At 38.8% G+C, this 20,248-nt stretch overlaps 1 protein-coding gene across 4 annotated transcripts in view; it reads right to left on the bottom strand.

Moving 5' to 3' along the window:
* Window positions 1–19,494, bottom strand: part of BCO2 (beta-carotene oxygenase 2) — a 38,538-nt gene extending 19,044 nt beyond the window's left edge. The window contains exons 1-5 of one of the 4 annotated variants that reach the window (XM_044257827.1): window positions 19,414–19,494; window positions 18,849–19,092; window positions 17,176–17,254; window positions 16,260–16,371; window positions 7,784–7,988 (exon numbers count right to left, since the gene is read on the bottom strand). In XM_044257827.1, coding sequence (XP_044113762.1) covers window positions 7,784–7,988; window positions 16,260–16,371; window positions 17,176–17,238 — 380 coding nt within the window. In that variant the 5' untranslated portion in view covers window positions 17,239–17,254; window positions 18,849–19,092; window positions 19,414–19,494. Of the gene's footprint in view, window positions 1–7,783; window positions 7,989–11,918; window positions 12,229–16,259; window positions 16,372–17,175; window positions 17,255–18,247; window positions 18,456–18,848; window positions 19,093–19,413 lie in introns of those variants that run through there. The other 3 variants (XM_044257826.1, XM_044257828.1, XM_044257829.1) reach the window with 3 other exon arrangements.
* Window positions 19,495–20,248: the final 754 nt, after the last annotated feature.

The raw sequence follows: 20,248 nt of genomic DNA, 5'->3' as shown, positions 1-20,248 counted from the left end.
CAGACTTCAGCACAGATAAGCAAGGCTAACAACACTGCATTAAGGCAATGGTCCCAAAAGCAGGGAATCAGAGATATTCATATACACCCCTGTTTATAGCACCATTATTTACAATAACCAAAAAATAAGCATTCTAGTGTCCATAAAAAAGGAAGGAAATTCTGTCACGTGTTACAAGAGAAGAATTTTGAGGACATTTTTATAAATGAAATAATCCAGTCTCTCTCTCTCTCTCTCACACACACACACAAAGGTATAGTTTTGGTTTTGCAGGAGAAAAAGTTCTAAAGATCTTTTTCACTATGTGAATAAACTTAACACTAATCTTTACCCCTAAAAATGGCCAAGATGGAAAATTTTATGTTATATGGTTTTTTAAAAAGATTTTATTTATATATGGGGGGGGGGACAGCATGAGTGGTGTGAGGAGCAGAGGGAGAGAAAGAAGCACAAGACCTATCCACACTTAGACTTAAAGCTCAAAGACCTTCAATGGCAATGTGTGACATTTTGAAACAGGAGGGTACAACAGTGAGACCTGCATCCTAGATAGGTCACTCTGGACACACAGTAGAACACGGGATAGAATGAGGAACATTCAGATTCAGAGAACCAATGAGGAGACCAAGCAATAATTCAAGTGAGAGATTATAAGGACCTGAACTGAAGCAGTATAATTAGAGAAGGACAAATTCCAGAAACAAGGCAGGTGGATGATGGGATAAAAGCAGTGACAGAAAGAGAAGAAACAAAAAGTTGTATCTGAGGGAAAGACTTGCTTTCACTGAGATGGAGAATATGTGAGAAGCACATAGTTCAGTTTTGAACAAGAGTCTTAGCTACCAGACTCTTTACACCAGAGTGAAGATGTTCTACAGCCATTTGGCAAAATACAGGGGCTAGAGCACAAGAGATGGGGGCTGGGTGGGAGATGCCTGTTTGAGCGTATCTGTGGGTGACAGGCGTAGGCCAGGTGCAAATAAGACAGTAACTACCATCTACTGAGTGCTTACTTCCTGCCAGGACAGTGCTAAGCACTTCACCATATCCTTTCATAGGTATATAAAAATAAATATAATGCATATTTTAATTTATATATATGCAATATATTTTTAATATTTATTATTTAAACCCCCCTAATGCGTGTGCGCACACACACACACACACACACACAAACACACACACACACACTGATCTTGTGAGGATCTACTATTCCCATTTTATAGACGTGGAAACCAAATTTTGAGAGCAAAAACATGCCCAGGGTCACAGGGCTGGTTAAGAGGTAGGAAAGGGATTTGAATTCAGTGCTGAGCCCCAAATCCTGGGATCTTACAACACCCCAAAAAGTAAGGTGAACTAAAAAAGTAATTTGGCAGAAAAGGGAGTTGGGAGAGAGGTCACTGAAGGAAAAGAAGAAAATGAAAATGTCCTGACTGCCAATTCTTTTTTTTTTTTTAAGATTTTATTTATTTATTTGACAGACAGAGAGAGATCACAAGCAGGCAGAGAGGCAGGCAGAGAGAGGGGGAAGCAGGCTCCCCGCTGAGCAGAGACACCTGCCGATTCGGGGCTTGATCCCAGGACCCTGAGATCATGACCTGAGGTGAAGGCAGAGGCTCTAACCCACTGAGCCACCCAGGTGCCCCTTGACTGCCAATTCTTGCCAGACATCGAATGAGGCAGTTTTTATGCATTATCTCCTTTAATTCTCATACCCAATCATTAAATCTGTATTATTAGCCGCATTTCTTATGGAAAAACTTGCTGAAGACCACAGCATTGATAAATGGCCAAAAAAAAAGGGGGGGGGATTTGAAAACCACTCCATCTTAGTCTAAATATAATGAGATAAATAAAATTATTGGGGCACCTGGCCAGCTCAGTCAGGAGAGCATGCAACTCTTGATCTCAGGGATGTGAGCTTAAGCCCCACATTGGGCACAGAAATTCCTTAAAAAGTAAATAAATAAATTTAAAAATAATTAGAATAGGCAATCGGATGGATAGAAAAAGAATCAGGAGAAAGTTTGGGAATCCGAGGATGACAGAATTTTAAGATGAGTGGTCGGTAAAGTCAAACACTGTGAAAAAGTCAGGCTAAGGACTGGAAAGCCCATTTCATTTAATAATTAACAGGTTTTGGTGACCTTTTTGAGAACAGAGACTGTAGAGTGATGGATTAAAAGTCAGAGGGCAGCTAACCCAGAAGACACCAGGAAGCAGGTAAACAGAGGCAGTGAGAGGAGAATGGATATTAGCTGGAGGGGAAGGTGAAACAGGGAGCCAGGGTTTTCTAGGAAGAGAGGACATCTGGAGGCCAAGATGAGGGGCAGGTGAAGGAGAAACAGACACAAGGGGAGGGTGTGAATGATGTGGCAAGTTTCAGAGGAGAAGAGGAGGGCCACTTCCTCCTCTGCTCATGAGGAGGCAGGAGAAGGCACTTTTTTTTTTTTTTAAAGATTTGATTTATTTATTTGACAGAGAGATGGCGAGAGAGGGAGCACAAGCAGGCAGAGCAGGAGAGGGAAAAGCAGGCTTCCTGCTGAGCAGGGAGCCCAACCAGGCGCCACTGAAGGTCCTTTTGTGGAGAAGTTTGGAGGTGGGGAAAAGGTGCAAGTGAACTAATGTCATTTGATCCTCGGTGAGTCACATACAGAAATTACACCAGGTGGAACTGTCATACAAAGAAAACTTCATTTGTATCAGTCAAGGAGATCCCAGAGAGCAATTTCCAAAGCTGCAACTCCCTGAGCAAGGGAGGATGTGTTCTTTTTATTTAGGGTTAGGATGAATATTTAGAAAGAGGAGCCCGGGGAACCTGGGTGGCTCAGTCGTTAAGGGTCTGCCTTGCACTCAGGTCATGATCCCGGGGTCCTCAGGTGGAGCCCTGCATCAGGCTCCCTGCACAATGGGAAACCTACTTCTCCCTCTCCCACTCCCCCTGCTTGTGTTCCCTCTCTCCCTGTCAAATAAATAAAAATCTTAAAAAAAAAAAATAATAAGAAAAGAAAGAAAGAAAAGAGGAGCCCTGCCATGGTGGGGGGGGCGGGGCATAAGTTCACACATGCACCTTAAGGTGATGTGCCTATACATGTGTTGTGCTCTTCCCTGGGCAGAGATTTTAGCGCTATAATGAGGTGAAGGTAACTGTCAGTCGTTCCCTGGGTCACTCCATGCATGGTCCATCTGTGCAGGCAGGAGTCAGGGGTTAAACTCAAACTGGTCTGGGCAGTCTAGGCGGTTATTGCTCCAGGGGTGGAGTTTCAGTTTATACCCACAGGGTCTTGTCTGAGTTAAGAGATAAACTGGAAGAAGGGCTCCAGGAACAATGGGGGATAAAGACCAGAGGGTATAAGCAGAACAGTAAAGGTCAAGTCCTGGGATCTAACTGCTAACCAGGGCAGTGGCACGGAGCCCACATCCAATTGCCCCTCTTCACTACTGAAGTCGTCCGGCATGCCCGTTAACAATGAGAGGGATAAACGAAATGATGGAGACTTTGGGAAAGGACACTCTAGGGACACTGCGGGATGCTGGAAGTACAGGGAAAGCTAGATAAATAAATAGGCCCTGGCGACACCAAGGACTCAGCCAGGGCTGCAAACCATATTTTTTCACTTGATCCACGAGCAAGGTTGCAGGTCTTCTCTGGAACTGCGGGGCAGGGAAGCAGGGATGGACTCATGCAGGACCAGCAGCGGTCAGAGGGGGCCAGTGATCCACAGGGCGCAGGAGGCGGGGAAGGCTGTGAGAGTGTATTTGAAGTGACTGACGGTGGAATTCGCACCCGCGACAAGAAGTCAAAGGAGCGCTGATAAACTGAGAGCACAGAGAAGACACAGGAGGGGAGAGCCCGAAGAGGCTGGAAGGAAGTTTGATGGACTGGAGGAGTGAGGACGTGGGGGTTTTGAGCAGAGAGCAGAGCCTCAGAGTTCAGGATGTCAAGGGCTGGATGACTCTGTGGCACAAGTTCCAGAAGGTGGCCTTGCTGTAGTGGCACAGAGGGGACAGTCACCACAGAGAGGATGGGAGGCTAGACCACCTTCTTTACGGATCCTGAAGTCAGTCTGGGAGAGCTGTAAGTTTTAAAATGGTGAGGACAGGGGTGCCTGGGTAGTTCAGTCATTAACTGTCTGCCTTCGGCTCAGGTCATGATCTCAGGGTCCTGGGACTGAGCCACGCATCAGGCTCCCTGCTCAGCAAGAGCCCTGCTTCCTCTCGCACTCGCCCTGCTTGTGTTCCCTCTCTCGTTATGTCTCTCTGTCAAATAAATAAAATCTTTAAAATAAAGTAAAATAAAACAAAACAAAATAAAATAAAATAAAATGCTGAGGAAAGTTCCTATTCTACCCAGATTCATGTCATTTAAAAAACCGGTAAACACGCAATCATTGATATCATGGATGAAATCACTGATAAAATATTTTTGATTGAAGAAGGGCCTTTGTCATGTCGCTGCTCTGTCTGCAGGAGACAGAGACTCCTGAATTTCATCACAGTAGGGACCAGAGACTCAGGACGGAGTGGGGCTACTCTCATTCGCAGGTTGAGGTGCCCTGGCTTTAGGACCCCACCCACCCAAGAAGTCTGATCTTGGGAGCCCAGTACTAAACCAGACCCCCTCTTTGACCTGAAGACACCTGTACCTCACACCCAAGGGAATGGCCAGACCCTGTTGCTGCTGTAAATGCCTACTGCTGGCTCAGAAGAAATGGATTTAAAGTACAAAGCAGATATTCACGGGGACCAGCCACACCACCACTTCCCCCACAAAGATGTTTATCTTTAAAGAGGCCTGTAGGGCAAGCCGAGGCCCTCAGTAGCTCTGCTGCTTGGTTTTAAAATTTACTAGGGCTACTTCAGCAGCAGATGAAAGACCTTATGCTTTTGCAAGAGGCTGTTACTCTCTGGGCTGGATGGGTAGTTTCATTTTTCTCTTCCTCCTCCCCCTTCTTTTTGCCTTACAATCTTTTTTCAAATTACAACTTGCATCGAATACAGATACCTAAGTAGAAAAAAGCACAACTATGCTGATTAGGGCCAGGGGGATCTATAGGCCACCTTATTCACCTTCTTTTTCTCTGCCTCCAAACCACCCTCCCATTCAGCCATTAAAAATTAAAAATGATGGTCATTCAGATTTCATAGCAACATGGATTAAAAGGCTTATGATAGTGTGAAATTTTTAAAAATCAGAGCAAAAAGAAAATCAGTTAATATCCAAAACATAAAGAAAGTGTACAACTCAACAGAAAAAAAAAAAAAAAAAAAACACCAGTCTGGGGCATCTGGGTGGCTGCGTCAGTTAAGCTTCTGCCTTTGGCTCAGGTCATGATCGCAGGGTCCTGGGATCAAATCCCACACCTGGCTCCTTGCTCAGCGGGGAGCCTACTCTCCCTCTGCATGCCATTCCCTCCGCTGTGCTCTCATTCCCTATCTCCCTATCAAATAAATAAATAAAATATTTTAAAAATAAAATAAACTCTAATTGAAAAATGGGCAGAAGCTCTGAATAGACATTTTCCCAAAGAAGACCTCCAGATGTCTAAGAGGCACATGAAAAGGTGTTCAAAGTCACTAATCACGATGGAAATGCAAATCCAAACCACAATGAGATAGCACCTCACAGTTAGATAGGATGGGTGGTATCAAAGAAATGAAAAATAGCAAAAGGTGGTGAGGATGTTGAGAAAAGGGAACTCTCATGAACTGTCAGTGGGAATGCAAATTGGTGCAGCCACGTGGAAAACAGTATTGGAGGTTCCTCAAAAAATTAAAAGCAGAATTATCACATGATCATTAATTCTACTTCTGGGTATTTATCTGAAGAAAAGAGAAACACTAACTCCAAAAGCATGTAATCTCATTTATATACAGAATCTTCAAAAAACAAAACAAAACCAAACAAAAAACAAAAAAGCCCAAGTTCATAGATACACAGAACAGACTGGTGGTTGCAAAATATGGGAGGAGGGGAGGGTAGCTGAAATGTGTGAAAGACATCAAAAGGTACAAATATAAATAAAAGTAATGGGGATGTAATATACAGCATGGTGATTATAGTCAATAATACTATATTGCATATTGGAAAGTTATTAAGAGAATAAATCTTAAAAGTCCTCATCACAAGAAAAAAATTTTTGTTAACTACCTGTGGTGACAGGTGTTAACTAGACTTACTATGGTAACCATTTCACAACACATAAAAACATCAAATCATTATGTTGTAGACCTGAAACTAATATAATGTTATGTCAATTATACTTAAATTTAAAAACTCTACATACAATATGATGTATTTAAAACCAATTATTTAATTGTAATTAATTGTAAATTAATTGTAATTGTAATTATTTAAAACCAATCTATAAAATGGGGCAAAGACTAGCAGGAAATACACCAAAGTGCTAACAGAGGATGTGGTCCACATTTCCCTCTGCTCTGTTCTGTATTTCAGAAAGTTTTATACAAGAAAAAACTTCTAAAATCAGAAAAAGTTTTAATATTCAAAAGTGTTTAAAACAAAGATGATTCCTTTCCTACCATAGGGGTTTCTTTACATCACTTCATGTCCCTAACTAAATGTACAGAGAAATAATATACTTAAGAATTATTGTATTTACATGTTAAATAAATAAATAAATAAATAAGAATTATTTATTTACATGTATTTATTGAGAGCTATTTAAGAGCAGGTCACCCCCTGGATGTTAGGGATTTAGGGTGAACAGGAAAAATTCTCTGCTTACATGGAACTTATATTCTACTGGAGGAACATGGTCAATAAACAAACAAACAAATACTCGGCATTTGATAGTGCTATGCAGAGAATTAAAAGAGATAATTCCATTTTTTTAAAAGATTTTATTTATTTATTTGACAGACAGAGATCACAAGTAGGCAGAGAGGCAGGCAGAGAGAGAGGAGGAAGCAAGCTCCCCGCGGAGCAGAGCCCGATGCGGGGCTCGATCCCAGGACCCTGGGATCACAACCTGAGCTGAAGGCAGAGGCCTAACCCACTGAGCCACCCAGGCTCCCGAGGTAATACCATTTTTAAAAAATATTTTATTTATTTATTTGAGAGAGAGAGCACACAAGCAAAGGGAGGAGTAGAGGGAGGGGGACAAACAGACTCTGAGCTGAGTGCCGAGCCCATCAGTGGGCTCGGTCTCAGGATCCTGAAATCATGGCCTGAGCCGACACCAGGAAACCAGGACTCAGATGCTCAAATGACTGAGCCATGCAGGTGCCCCAATATGTACTATAACTAATAATAGCATTTTTAGATTTGGGGATCAGGGGCGGCTCAAAGGACGTGAGACTCAAGCTGATATCTGAATGACAAGAATCAGACTTGGGAAGATAGACGAGAGCCGATGCCAAGACCCTGAGCGAAAACAAATGTGTCCAGTTTGAGGAACCGCAAGAGCCATCGTGTCTGGGGAGCACTGGGTAGGGGAGGTGTGTGAGGGGAAGACATTGCTTCTTCCTTCAGGAACTTGTGGTGAAACAGGGCTCGGTAGCCATACGCCTGACACTTCCCTTTCGGCACAAGCCCTCAGAGGATGACAAATCCAGAAAAGTCAGGACTTTTTTTTCCCCCAGAATTAAGTCTCTCTCTCTCTCTTTTTTTTTTTTCCCTGTAAACTACATTTTTTTCACCTGTAATCAAAGGCACTGCGTAACAATGTTAGCCTTAGAGAGAAAACAGATTTAATGCCTATTCCACAGAACCAGCCATGCTAAAAAATCGAAATCGTTCTCCAAAATCAAGACTTACTTGTCCTTCCCAAACTCGAATTTCCCAGGCCCAATTCGAAGTAGACTGCCACTGAGCCACTTGGGAAAATGTCCTCGGACTTGAGCAGAGACCACCTGTGGCGTCTCCTCCACTGTGGTTAGCAGCGGTGCAATACACGGAAGCCCCTCTCGCTTACTGACCGCTGCCTTCTTCTGATCGGTACCCTCCATGTACCTTTTCAAAACTGTGAAGAGGAAATCAAGAGCACAGAAAAAATTGTATAAGATATCTGTTTCTCCATAGACAATACTCTTACCTACTGGTAATGGAAAAGTAAACCCAACACCAAATATAGTCTCCGAATTCCTCTCCTTCCTCATTCTCAAACTGTCACCTCTCTGGTTCTCCATTTTTGAACTACAACAATCCCCTTTTTTTGTATTCTTGCTGTATAAATCTGCCTAAGAATTAACTCAGGAATGTATTATTATCATTTCTCCTGGTTGAACAATGCTCCTCTTTTCAAAAGACTGAATCTATGTATTAACCTTAGATGTGCTAAAAGCGACCTCATTGTAATGATAAAAAATGACCACTGTTCATCACTATCCTAATTATGTTAACCAGAATGGGATGCCAAAGATTTCACAGCAACTTATATGAGAATTTAGTAGGATGTAATTCAATTTCTTCCATTTTAATGACATATGCATGAACTTGCATGGCATTTTCAGAAGGGTGTCATGAACTGAATTATGCAGTAATACCTGGTCTGAAATTACCTGAAGTTCAAAAAGCCACAGGAAGAAAAAAATTATTATTATATAAGAAGCTGAAAATTATCCTTTTTATTTCATATTTATTTGGTGTTCACAAGGCAGTGTTGCCTAACACAGAGGGGTGGTCAGATATGAAGTTAATTAGTGCTTTATTTTATTTCATAAAATCTTAACAGTAATATTGAGTCTAAACTAGAAAAACTAACACAGAGAGAGACACTATTCCTCTGAAGAAGTGAGATTTGCATTACTTTAGCAAAATATTTTACAATGTTATATTTATTATCTCATTTCCTTCAAATCTTTATAAAACTCAGTTTAGAGTACATGATTCCTTCTCCTTTCTATATATAACAATTCAGTCAAACCCAAATATTTCCTGCTTTTCCAAATAAAATTGACTAATCTATCCCTAAGGAATGCTACTATTGTTCAAATTCTATCTTAAATGCTACCTTCTTTATGAGGAAATGTAGTGTAATATTTAATAAGAGTACTGTCCCCGATTCTGCCGGGGGCCAAACTGCTTGGTTTCAAATCCTGATCTGCCATTTTTCAAATAAATAGCCTTGAGCAAGGCAACCTCTCTGGACTCTGTTTCCTCCTTTCTAAGGTGAGGATAAAAATAATTCTTATTACTTCTAAGGTTATAAATAACAAATAGGTTATGTAAGGTTTTTAGAACATAGTAAATGCTCAAAAATGTTAGCTATCATTATTTACATAGCTTTTAATGATCAACAAGATGTAGTATCATCTTCCTTCAAATTATTTATTCAGGGATAAAAAGTATTCAAACCTGATGTAAATGACCATATAGAACAGACCGTTTATTCTGTAATCAGTGTCTAGTTTGAGCACCGTTTCTCTAAGTACGGTCTGAGAACTACTTGGAACAAAAATACGTGGTATTACTGTTAAAATGCAGATTTATGGACTCCACCTTGGACCTAACCAGAATTTTTGGGATAAAGCAAGCAAGCATTCTTAGGCATATGAAAATTTGAGAACCACAATATTAGGGGTATAAAGAGGATGCTTCAAAACCCTTATCTTATTACTTTTATTTATATTATGCATATTCATCTCACTCTCCTTTTACATTAAAATAAATACCCTGAGGTCAGTTATTTTAGTCTTCTCACTTTAGTAGAATTAAATTGAATACCCTGATTGGACATTTGTCTGAATAGAGATTCATGAATTTAAAACACATTTTAGAAAAAACTTACATGTCTATATGTACCGTACTTCATAGCATGTTATTAGCAGTTTTTTATATATTCTTCAAAATTTCCGCGGTACTTGATATTGTGATCTATACCTCCTTAAACCCCTTTCTATTCTTGGTTCCTGAAAACACTGCACTTGTCTAACTTCCTTGCTCCCTCTTTGTTTGCTTCACTTATTAGCTGACAACCTTGCTAAGTTACTAATCACTCTGATCCTCGAGTTTTTCAATGATAATGGTGGTAATGGTCATGAAAGAAGGATAATACTTCCCATTTATGTTTGTTGTCATAACTAAATATGTTAGTAGATAATTTCTAAATGTTAACTCCCTTAATTGGCTCCTCTTCCCCTTATCACCTCCTGAGCCTGACCTTGAACCCGGACTCTTTATAATCTCAGCACACCCTCCTTGGTAGTCTCATCTAGTCCCCTAATTTCATCAAGTACTTCTTGCAAGTGACTCTCAACATGTCAAATGAGAACTGTTCATTTTCACCTTTCCAAATCCACTTTTCCCACCTGCTAAATCACCTAGCTTCAAAATCTCTGTGGGCCTTGAGTTCCTCTTCTTCACTGTCCCCTCACATTCACTAAGTGGTTAAATTCTGACTATATCTAGACAGGGCCAGGAAGAGAATGCTACAGGGATGATATAGGGGGGCCAGTATAAATTACTAAGGCTCAGAAGTTTACAAGGGTGCCTTGGGCAAATTCTTTGCAAAGATTTGTGCTAGTCCACACCACCTGGGCAGCTCCCCCAATTTTTCTTCCGTCCTCCTCAGCATCAGTGCTTCAACTTCTCCTACCCATCAGCCATGCCCTTACTACTGACCTAATTAAGGCCCACACAACCTCTTAGATGATATTATCAAAATCTCTTAATTGGAAGGAGATAACAGGGAAGTTATTTACTATGGGAGCCTCCAAATGGTTAGGCCTCTTGATTCCTTTATCCCTTGAGATGGCTAGAGGCCACAAGCCAATTGCTTCCAGCCCTAAATAGCACACGGGGCTCCAGATCCCATCGAGGTAAAAATATTATCATTTTCTATGTGTGCTATCATGTGAAAAAAGTTGGGAAGCACTGCTACTAAATTAATCTTCCTAAGTACAGATCTGATTGTTATCAAATAATCCTCCAAAAGCTTTCATAAATGACTCCTCACTGTCTACCAGATAAAGTCTAAACTGCTTGGCCAGGCACTGAAGACACTGTACAATCTCACACCAGCTTACCTGTCCAGGTTCCCCCTCACTAATGCCTTCCATTCCAGCCAAACTAAACTACTCCCCATTCTCTCCTCTTCATCATAATTATATCCTTCTCTTCATCTAAGATATTTCCCATCTCTCCCGGTGAAATTCACTTACCCTACTCATCCTTCAAGATCACTCACAATCCAGTGTCCACATCACCCACTTCTTAAACACAACATTCCCATTTCCTATAGCAAGAACTGATTCTCCTTAGTCTGAACTCACACAGCACCTATTTCAGCTCTGTTATGGCACTCCTCTTAATATCTCTTGTGCAATAAGGATGAATACAATTTATAACCTCTACTACTGGTACTCCTTGAGTAAAGGGTCACTTATTTCTACTCCCACTCCAGTACCTAAAACACCGCCTTGCATACTGCAAGCACTAAATTATTGAATTATAGAATTTTAAAGTTTATAGTGCATATTAGTAGGATTTTTGATAGCTCAACATCAGCCAATTTCAAGAAATAAAGCCATGTAATAATAGTAGCTATAATAGAAAGCTATAAAACCAAAAAACCCAGAATTTAAGAATTTAAGGCAGTCCCCCAGAATGCAAACAGAGGAACCAAACATTTACATTAGGACATGTAGCAGTGATTTTCAATTGAGAAGGTTCTAAATAGTGACTATTCTTCCTATTGCAGATCCAAGAGAATCCCTACACCCTGAATCCTGCCCCAGATGTTATACAAAATATATAAATACAAGACTGCTTCCCTGACAGGTGAACAAATCTTGACTCATTCTTCCTTAACTCTCAGCTCTGTGGTGTTGCTGCCTGTATCTGCTATGGTGAAAATCTTAGAAGCCCCCAGTACTCTTCAGAAAGAGGCACAGAATTAAAATCCTGAGCTGCTAAGAAGAGGAAGGGGAGGAGGAGGAGGCAAATCCCCTACCTGGGATCCAGTGTACTACCACAGAAAGAAAGCCCACTGCAATGGTAGAAAGATTGCTGACAAAACGGAGAAAGGTCTGAAAAAACATTCTGGTATTGAATTACGCAGCACCAGATCCTGTGATTTCCAAAACCTCCCAGTTAACTTCCTGGGCTGTCCTTGGCTCACTGACAGAATAGGAGGGAACAGGGGAGGAAGCCAGGGAGGGCAGACAAGGGACAGGGCTTCCAGAACCTGCGATCTCTCCTGATTGGCCGCATTTCCAGAAGTATCCCAATTACCTACCTATGATAAGTAGCCGTTTGAAATTCTGAAACTGGACCACCAATAGTGGTCTCCCTTCCTAAACTTTCTTCTTTCAAATCTCTTCTCACAGTACAATTAAGTGCCTTGATCCATGGCTCAGTTTCATTATGCCACCTCTCACCCTCTGAAAGAGTCACATCTCTTTTCTTACAGAATAAAGTCCAATTGTAGTCTATCAACAAAGGACTCTATGATGTGGCCACACCTACCTTTCCATCTTTGCCCCTCTGCTTTCTAGCATTTCATCCCTCCTTTTCTTTTCCATTTATATAATTTACAAAACAGTTTCTGACAATATAGTACGAATAAGGCTCTGTGAAGGTATGCCCTTAATAAACATATAATCATGTATATTTTTTTTCATTTGACAAACGCTTCTGAGCACCAATACATCAAATACTGTGCTACAAATAGATTCAGTCCCTGCTCTCCAGCAGTTTAGATGATGCACTATTGCCCTTTGTGAATTCTCAGCTCAGGAAAAATCTTATCTAACATAGCATGTATTTTTGTTCTTCAGTGCCATTTTAACAAACTTTCTCCTGTCTGAAATATCCTCCCTCTTTCCTTATCAAAAACCCATTTCAAAAAAAAAAAAAAACCCATTTCACTACCTCTCTGACCCCTTTGCAAACTCTTCTAGTAACTTCCACCAAAAGGAGTTAACTGGCACTGCACAGACACACTTTTAACGTTTACCTATCATGTCTTCCTAGCAAAGACATGTAAGTATATTTCGAGAAAGGAGTGTTGACAACTGTCAGAAGGGAGAATAAAGAGTACCATAAACTATTCTGTATTCCCCATAGTGCCATGTACAAAGACATTCAATATCTATTTTTTTGGTTAACAGTGAGAAATAATTTATAAACTTGTGAAATTTTATTGAAATGAGTATTAGAGGGGCGCCTGGGTGGCTCAGTGGGTTAAGCCGCTGCCTTCAGCTCAGGTCATGATCTCGGGGTCCTGGGATCGAGCCCCGCATCGGGCTCCTTGCTCAGCGGGGAGCCTGCTTCTCTTTCTCTCTGACTCTGCCTGCTTGTGATCTCTGTCTCTCTCTCTCTCACTCTCTCTCTGTCAAATAAATAAATAAATAAATAAAACCTTTAAAAAAAAAAAGAAATGAGTATTAGAAGTGTAAATTAAAGGGCAATAGCATATCTGCAGTTGTTAATTATTCAGAGATAATTATTGTTGGTGTGGATGGTACCAAAGACATCAAAATTTGATAAAATGTGTAGCTGTTCTGACCAGTAAACACACTGTGACTAAAAATCAGTTCCCTAGTCTTAATCATACCAAATGAAATGATCAAAGCAATTCTCTGAACCAGCATAGTAAAGAACATATTGAACAATGGTGACACCATCAAGATAGAACAAGCACATTATGAAAAGCACTCTGAAATAATGTAGCCTTGTCTTTCTCATTAGTTAGTAAGTGTTTAGAAAAAAATAACTCAGGAACATTGAATTATGATATGGCAGTAGAGACATCTTTGTATTTAGAACACTAAAAAATTCTGTCAGTTAACAGAATAACTCAAACTCCAGGAGACATGTCATATAAACTCAAATGTAGTCTTCTGTTTACATTTAGTATTTTAAAACTCCAATACTAATAGTTACTTCATTAACCTCCAACCTACCCTGCACCATTAGCATATCTCTCTGCAAACCTAATTTTTTCCACTTAACCAGTATTTTTAGTTAATATTTTATTTTAATGTTTTCAATCTTTTCTTGAGTATTTATGTTATGTGGTATATATGCTTTAAAATAGTAATCTGATTGCTGTTTTATTTATCAAATGGGATTTTAACATTTAGAAGGTAGCAAGGCAAATATGCTACACACCAAAGGAATACCAAATTCCCTGTGGTACCATTTGTAAATATGTACAAATCTGTGATTGCTTATATTGGTAAAATATACATAAAATAGATTGGATCATCTATATGATTGAAAAATGTGTGCTGTGATTTTTAAAAACCTGATTAATATAGTTATTTATCACATCTAATAGTTATCATATAGAATTATACAACATATTAAAATTCTTCAATAAAATCATAGCAGTACCTTCCAACTTTTTTTTAGAGGATTTTTTTTTAAGCTAGATGAGTTTTAGAGATCCTCTAATTGAAATTCAATTTATTCAATTTATAATGGGTTTGAAATGACTCACCAAGGTTACCTTGCTGTTAAGGCAATCTTTTTACTTCTGGATCACTAATTTTTGTCCCATGCCACACAAATGCTAAGGCTCTAAATATAATTTATTAACTTCATCACTGATAACGGTTGATATGTAAAAAAGCCAACTCATGTAAGGTTCTGGTTAGTAATTTCTCATTTTTATTTTATCACTTTTACCACAAGAAAATAATTTTAAACCAAGAATTTTTATTAGTCATATAGAATAACTAATAGTGAAAATAATCAAATGGTAACATTAAATAGCAATACCTTAGTCATATTTTATTACATATTGTGAAACTGGACAAATTACCTTAAGGTTTTAGTTTTTTTATAATACTGACATGAAAAACATTTTAAAACTATCTCCATAGGTATCTGATATTTAGACAGAGTATTCTAAAAGAAAAAGTGCAATATTGTTAAATATTATCAAATTAACTCACTGAGTCTTCTTTTGGGATTTTAAGAAAGGCTAGTAAGTTTAAGGAAAAAAAATAATCTATATGTAATTAAAATACTTTACACTTTTATGAAATGTGCCAATATTTAACCCTCAAAAAAAAGCTACTTATTTCATATTAATATCCAGTCTAAAGCCCCTTTTAAATCTAGAAAAGAAATTCAAGGCCTCTCCCCTTCTATGTTTAAGGCACACATTTTCTTTAACAACTAGAGAGCTTTCAGAGCATAAATGTCATTCTTTTAATACAACAACAATGGGCTTAAATTCTCGGCTTATTTTAAGTACACAATTTTATCTGTGCAGTGTGTTTGCAATCACTGTAAACCTCTGTCTCAGGAGCTCTCTTTTTTGTATTAGAAAGTTTTCAATAGTATTGGCTTCTTTGAAGAGTCCATCTAGCTCGTCAATATAAGATGCATCTACTGCTGCTCTCTCACTAATGAGGAAAAAAAAGTTTTACATTAAACTAGTTAGAATGTCTAGTGACACTATCACAGTGATGTTCTTTATTATGTTATACTTGTCAGCTACTTCATTTAAATAGCTTTGCACATCAAAAAGCTTCATTAATTTAGAAAGTCTTCAGTAAAAGTTAAATTAGTCATGTAAATATTTTTGACTATTCAGTCTCCTGACACTGCAGACTATGTATCTTATAATACATTGTAATTCTAATATTAAACTATATACATTATTTAAGCAACCACATAAGCCATCATCCAAACACAATGATTGTCCAGTAGTTTAAAAAAAAAAAAACTTTAAAAAACAAAACAAAAAGAACATCTTATAAACATGATAATCTCAGGCCAATAAAATATTAAACTCAGTCTTCAAATATAGACATAATATTTAAATATTTCATAAATATATTTATCTTTAATATCACTCTTATTAGCATTAACTTCAATAAATGGCATTTTTCTCAAATAAGCTTCTTCATCAAATGTTAAATGTTAGATCATCTAATTAGAGACCAAAATACATCCAGCTTAGTCTTTAGCTCTGGTAATAACAAAACAAAGGTTGGGGTGTAAAAGTGTAAAAGTTGGGGTTATTCTTTGAAAATAACCAACTAATTTATTATAAAAAACTAAGGTAGAATAAAAAACTCTGAAATTACAATTACTGGATAGGTTTGCAGCCACTGAACTAAACTTCTCATTATGGAGTTTCCAGAAAAACATTATTTCTAAGAGAAAGACTCAAGAGTATATGCTATAAGTACTTGCCTTAAGATCTTTGCATATGTAGACAACATTAGATTAATTTCCTTGCTCATATCTGTTCAAAAAAAATTACTAAGTTATGAACTATAAACTTTCTGTATTATAAATCAGTATTTAGAAATATATGCATTTTATATATCACCATTCAAATCCTTCTCCAGGGATTCATCTTTATAAAACAGTCCAGAGCTTTCCAAGAAAGAGGAATCTGACTTTCCGAGAGAGGACAGTTGCGGACTATCTGGCATTTGAGGCTAATAGAAGAAAGTAAAGAAAACAGATAAATAGTCAACAAGATCCTTAGGAAATATGTATTCTGTCCCCCAAAAAGGCAAATAAAACATCTTTCAGGAAAAAAGCAAACATGCTAGAAATTATATGCATTCATGTCTTAATGAGTCATTTGAAATTTTATTATCAAGAAAACTTTTAGGCCTAACAAGCACCTTGTCGAACATACTAAATTTTGCTCCGGTTTTACATTAGACTTTGAATATATTAATTCCTTGATGAAAAAGTTTCCTGTATCTTGAGCCAGCAGAAGTTTCCATAGCAACACAGTAAAACCTTCATTTAGACAATAGCCAAATGCTTGCAAAACTTTGCAAGATAACATAATCTTTAAAAGGAAGCAAATAATGTCCCAAATGCAAACAGATGCAAACAGTAGTGAAGAAGGGCAGAATGCAGCACTCTAAATTTTAAAATATCAGCAACTATAGTACCTAGTATCCTACTACTAAACTAAAAGTAGTATCCTACTTTTTAGAGCAAAACAATTACTTAAAATCCTATGTTTCATATAAGCATGAAGTCATTTCTGTTTCTCCCTCATGAATTAAAACAAAGAAATTCCATCTCCCAATAGTTTCTTGAAGGCCTATACTATTTAGTGAAAAAACAGATGGAGTCAACATAGTTCCCGCTGGGACAATCCCACTTCAGGAATATGAAAACATTAAATTTCATTCATCAACAGTATTTTCTTAAGTAGAAAAAAAATTGAGAAGTATAAAAAATAAAACCGAAGATTAAGGCTCCAGGAGCATATGGATTACCTCCAGTTCTCTTGGTCTCTTGCAATTTCGAGTATCGGGTTTTAAAATGTGACTTGTCATCATATTCTGGAGGCAAGAGCTGCAAGGTTTAGAGGAATGCCAAATATAAGTATAAACTCCATGCTACAGCTTTTTTGAGTCTTTGCGGTTCTTTCCAGTCCCACCAATTTATTTCAGGCTCTCATTGTTCTTTTAGGCTCTCATTATCTCTCACATATCTGAACTACTCACTTTCTCCCTGCCTTATTCCATCCTATCAACTGCTGTTTGGGCAATCTTTCAAAATTGATTACCCTATTCCCTTAAATCAAAAACCTTCCCACTATTTACTGCTCCAGAACGAGTTCAATTTCCATGGTATGGCCACCCAAAGTCCTACATCACCTGGGGCCAACCTACTGTTCCTATGATTTTCATCTACTCCCTCAGCCAAACTAGTCTCTTGGGCACTTGTGCCTGTTCCAGAATTTAAGATTCCTCTACTTTCAAAAAATATTAATGTTAAAATATATCGTATAGTTTATCTAATTCAATGTCATTTTTCACAGATGTGAAAACAGAGGCAGAGATCATTGATCAGGTTCAAACAAGTAAAACTGAGCCAGACTAGAACCAAGATTTCATGTCTGAGTTTCCACTGCCCTATCTTACCTTAATATAGCATCATATTTTACTCTTAAATTACTCTCCCATCAACTTTGAAAATCATCTCACTAGGAATCTGAAAGATTACGTTTAAACAAAGAAAAAACGTAGAAACCTACAAGGGGACAGCCCTCATGTCTTAAACGATGAGGAGCCCAATCTACACTCAATTATTAATTTACTTTGTTTTTTGGTTTGGTTTTGTTTTTTGTTTTTGTTTTTTGTTTTTTGTTTTTTTCAGAAACTATGATGACCTGGAAAACTGTAGTGAAACTGATTAGTCATACATTCATATAAATAAGACAGAATGATAGCAACAACAAATTGCAAATAAGAAATTCCCCGCAGTGCTCCTATATCGCTGTCAGTGCATTTCCAGCATGTAAGTGCTGTAATAGCAGCACGCAGAAAAATGCTATACGCACACCGTCTGCTCACTTTGCCTTGGGAAGTTCCAAAAGAGAAGCAAGCCAACGTTGAGAGCTGTTCTCTTCTCCCTTCCCCTTTTTCTCTTCCGTTTTCCTTCTACACCTCTTCTCTCCTCTCTCAGAGTAACAGAATGTGCATGTATAGCAAATGAAAACTTCTATAGTTAGGGAACTCTGTTTCTGCAAAAATAAACTCATTTTTTTCTGTCATAAAATAAGCCCCTCCCCCCCAGCTGAACCCAGACTCGGTCAAGAGGCAGCGGCTCCTCCTGGGACACCCCATTCGCAGACGCTAACCTCGGCCATGCAATCCAATGCCCTGGTGACCTAGACTTTACAAAGCAATGACCCTGCACCTTACGCAACTTCTTTCGCCTAGTCTTCTCTTTCTTCTCAACGCCTAGTGGGCCCCCGGGGCCATTTCACCTACCTTTCTTCTCACTTCCCTCCCCGCTGTCTTTTCCTCCCTACTTGTATTTAATCCCCCACTAACATCCCTGAGAGGAAGCGTCTATCCTCTCATTGCCCGGTTTCTCACTCCAAAGTGCACGCATCCCTCCAGCCCCACCCCAAGCCCAGTCTACTACATGGCGTCGTGACCTTCCTCCTCAGCGAAAGCGCGGGAATGAAGATATCGGGTTCCCGCACTCGAGTGCGCAGTCTCCACGGACTCCCAGCAGTCAGCGCGTGAGTCACGTGAATCACGTGAGGTGCTGCGCAGGCTCCCGGCGCCCAGCCAAGAGCCCTCTGGCCTTTCGCAGAGGGGTGGCTTTCTTCCTTTCGTCTCCCGCTGTTCCCCTGGACTTGTTACCTCTGACACAAACATCTCTCCTTGCCTCCAAGTCTGTGGAGAAGATAGGGAAAATCTGAGACTAGTCCCTCAGGAAAAAAAAAAAAAAAAGAATTGCCTAAACGAGGCTGGGTGGGGTGTGTCCCACCCAATGGCAGTGTCAGTAAAGGAACACAAAATGCGACACCCGACACTACTACTCAAATAAAACTATAAATATTCCAGACGGCTTGTTTGAAGGAAGCCAGAGTTCTGGCTCGCAACTTCCAGACCCAGACATCCATTCCTTCGCCTCTTTCTTCTCTGATGCAACTACACTTTAAGAATCACACCCTTCTGGAAGATTCCTTTCCTGATGTCAATAGGTTTACTCACCTTAATTGGCAGCTTTAAAAAAATACTTTCTAACATACATGGCTCACATACTTCGCAGTGCTTTCATGTGGCGACTTTGACCTGCAATTTCAGACATTCTAAGGTTATGCACAGTTAGTTGATGTGGAAGGAAAAAAATATCACCTCATAAAACAAAGGTCAGTAACATCGTCCATAAATTTCAGGTGCACACTCTTGCACCTTAGCAAACTATAGTCAACAAGGTTTTTTCCCTTTGGTTTATCTCAATGTTAGTTGACATAAAGACTTCGGTGTGTATGTTTATTTTTTTGCTCCTTGTGAGACAGTCATTCGTTTTAAGTAAGTTCCCAGAAAATAGATACTCAGTTTAACTTGATTTGCTAATATTGTGATATATAAATCACTTAATAAGACTAGACTAAATAATTAGGGAATTATTATTGACAGTCTTTATAGGATCCCAGTCACTGTTTAAGGACTGATAACAATGTGTTGAAATTTTTACCATGTGTATAAAATGAGGGGGAAAAGTAATAAGTTTTTCATAAAGCCATACCATCTGCTTGAAAGAATTGTCCTTTACTCTGGTATTATGTACTTCTTGATTTTTTTTTTTTTTTTGGTGTTTAAGTGGTCATTCATGAAATAAAAATATAAAGACTTTAAAGATATTTAAGGCTCTTACTTGGCAAAATATAAAGTTGCCCACTCAGTGTTTATCTCTTCTGCATTATTATCATTATCATTACTCTTTATAGTCCATTAAACCCAAAAGTGTGGGAAATACTCATCTATTCCCCTTCTATTCACATTGTATGATATCTAACTATATAGTTATCTAGTTCGTAAAATA

This window comes from Neovison vison, chromosome 7 (genome assembly GCF_020171115.1).
Source record: "Neovison vison isolate M4711 chromosome 7, ASM_NN_V1, whole genome shotgun sequence".
NCBI classification, from domain to species: Eukaryota; Metazoa; Chordata; class Mammalia; order Carnivora; family Mustelidae; genus Neogale; species Neogale vison.
Note: the sequence above shows the minus strand (reverse complement) of the source record. Positions and strands in the feature narration are given on the sequence as shown.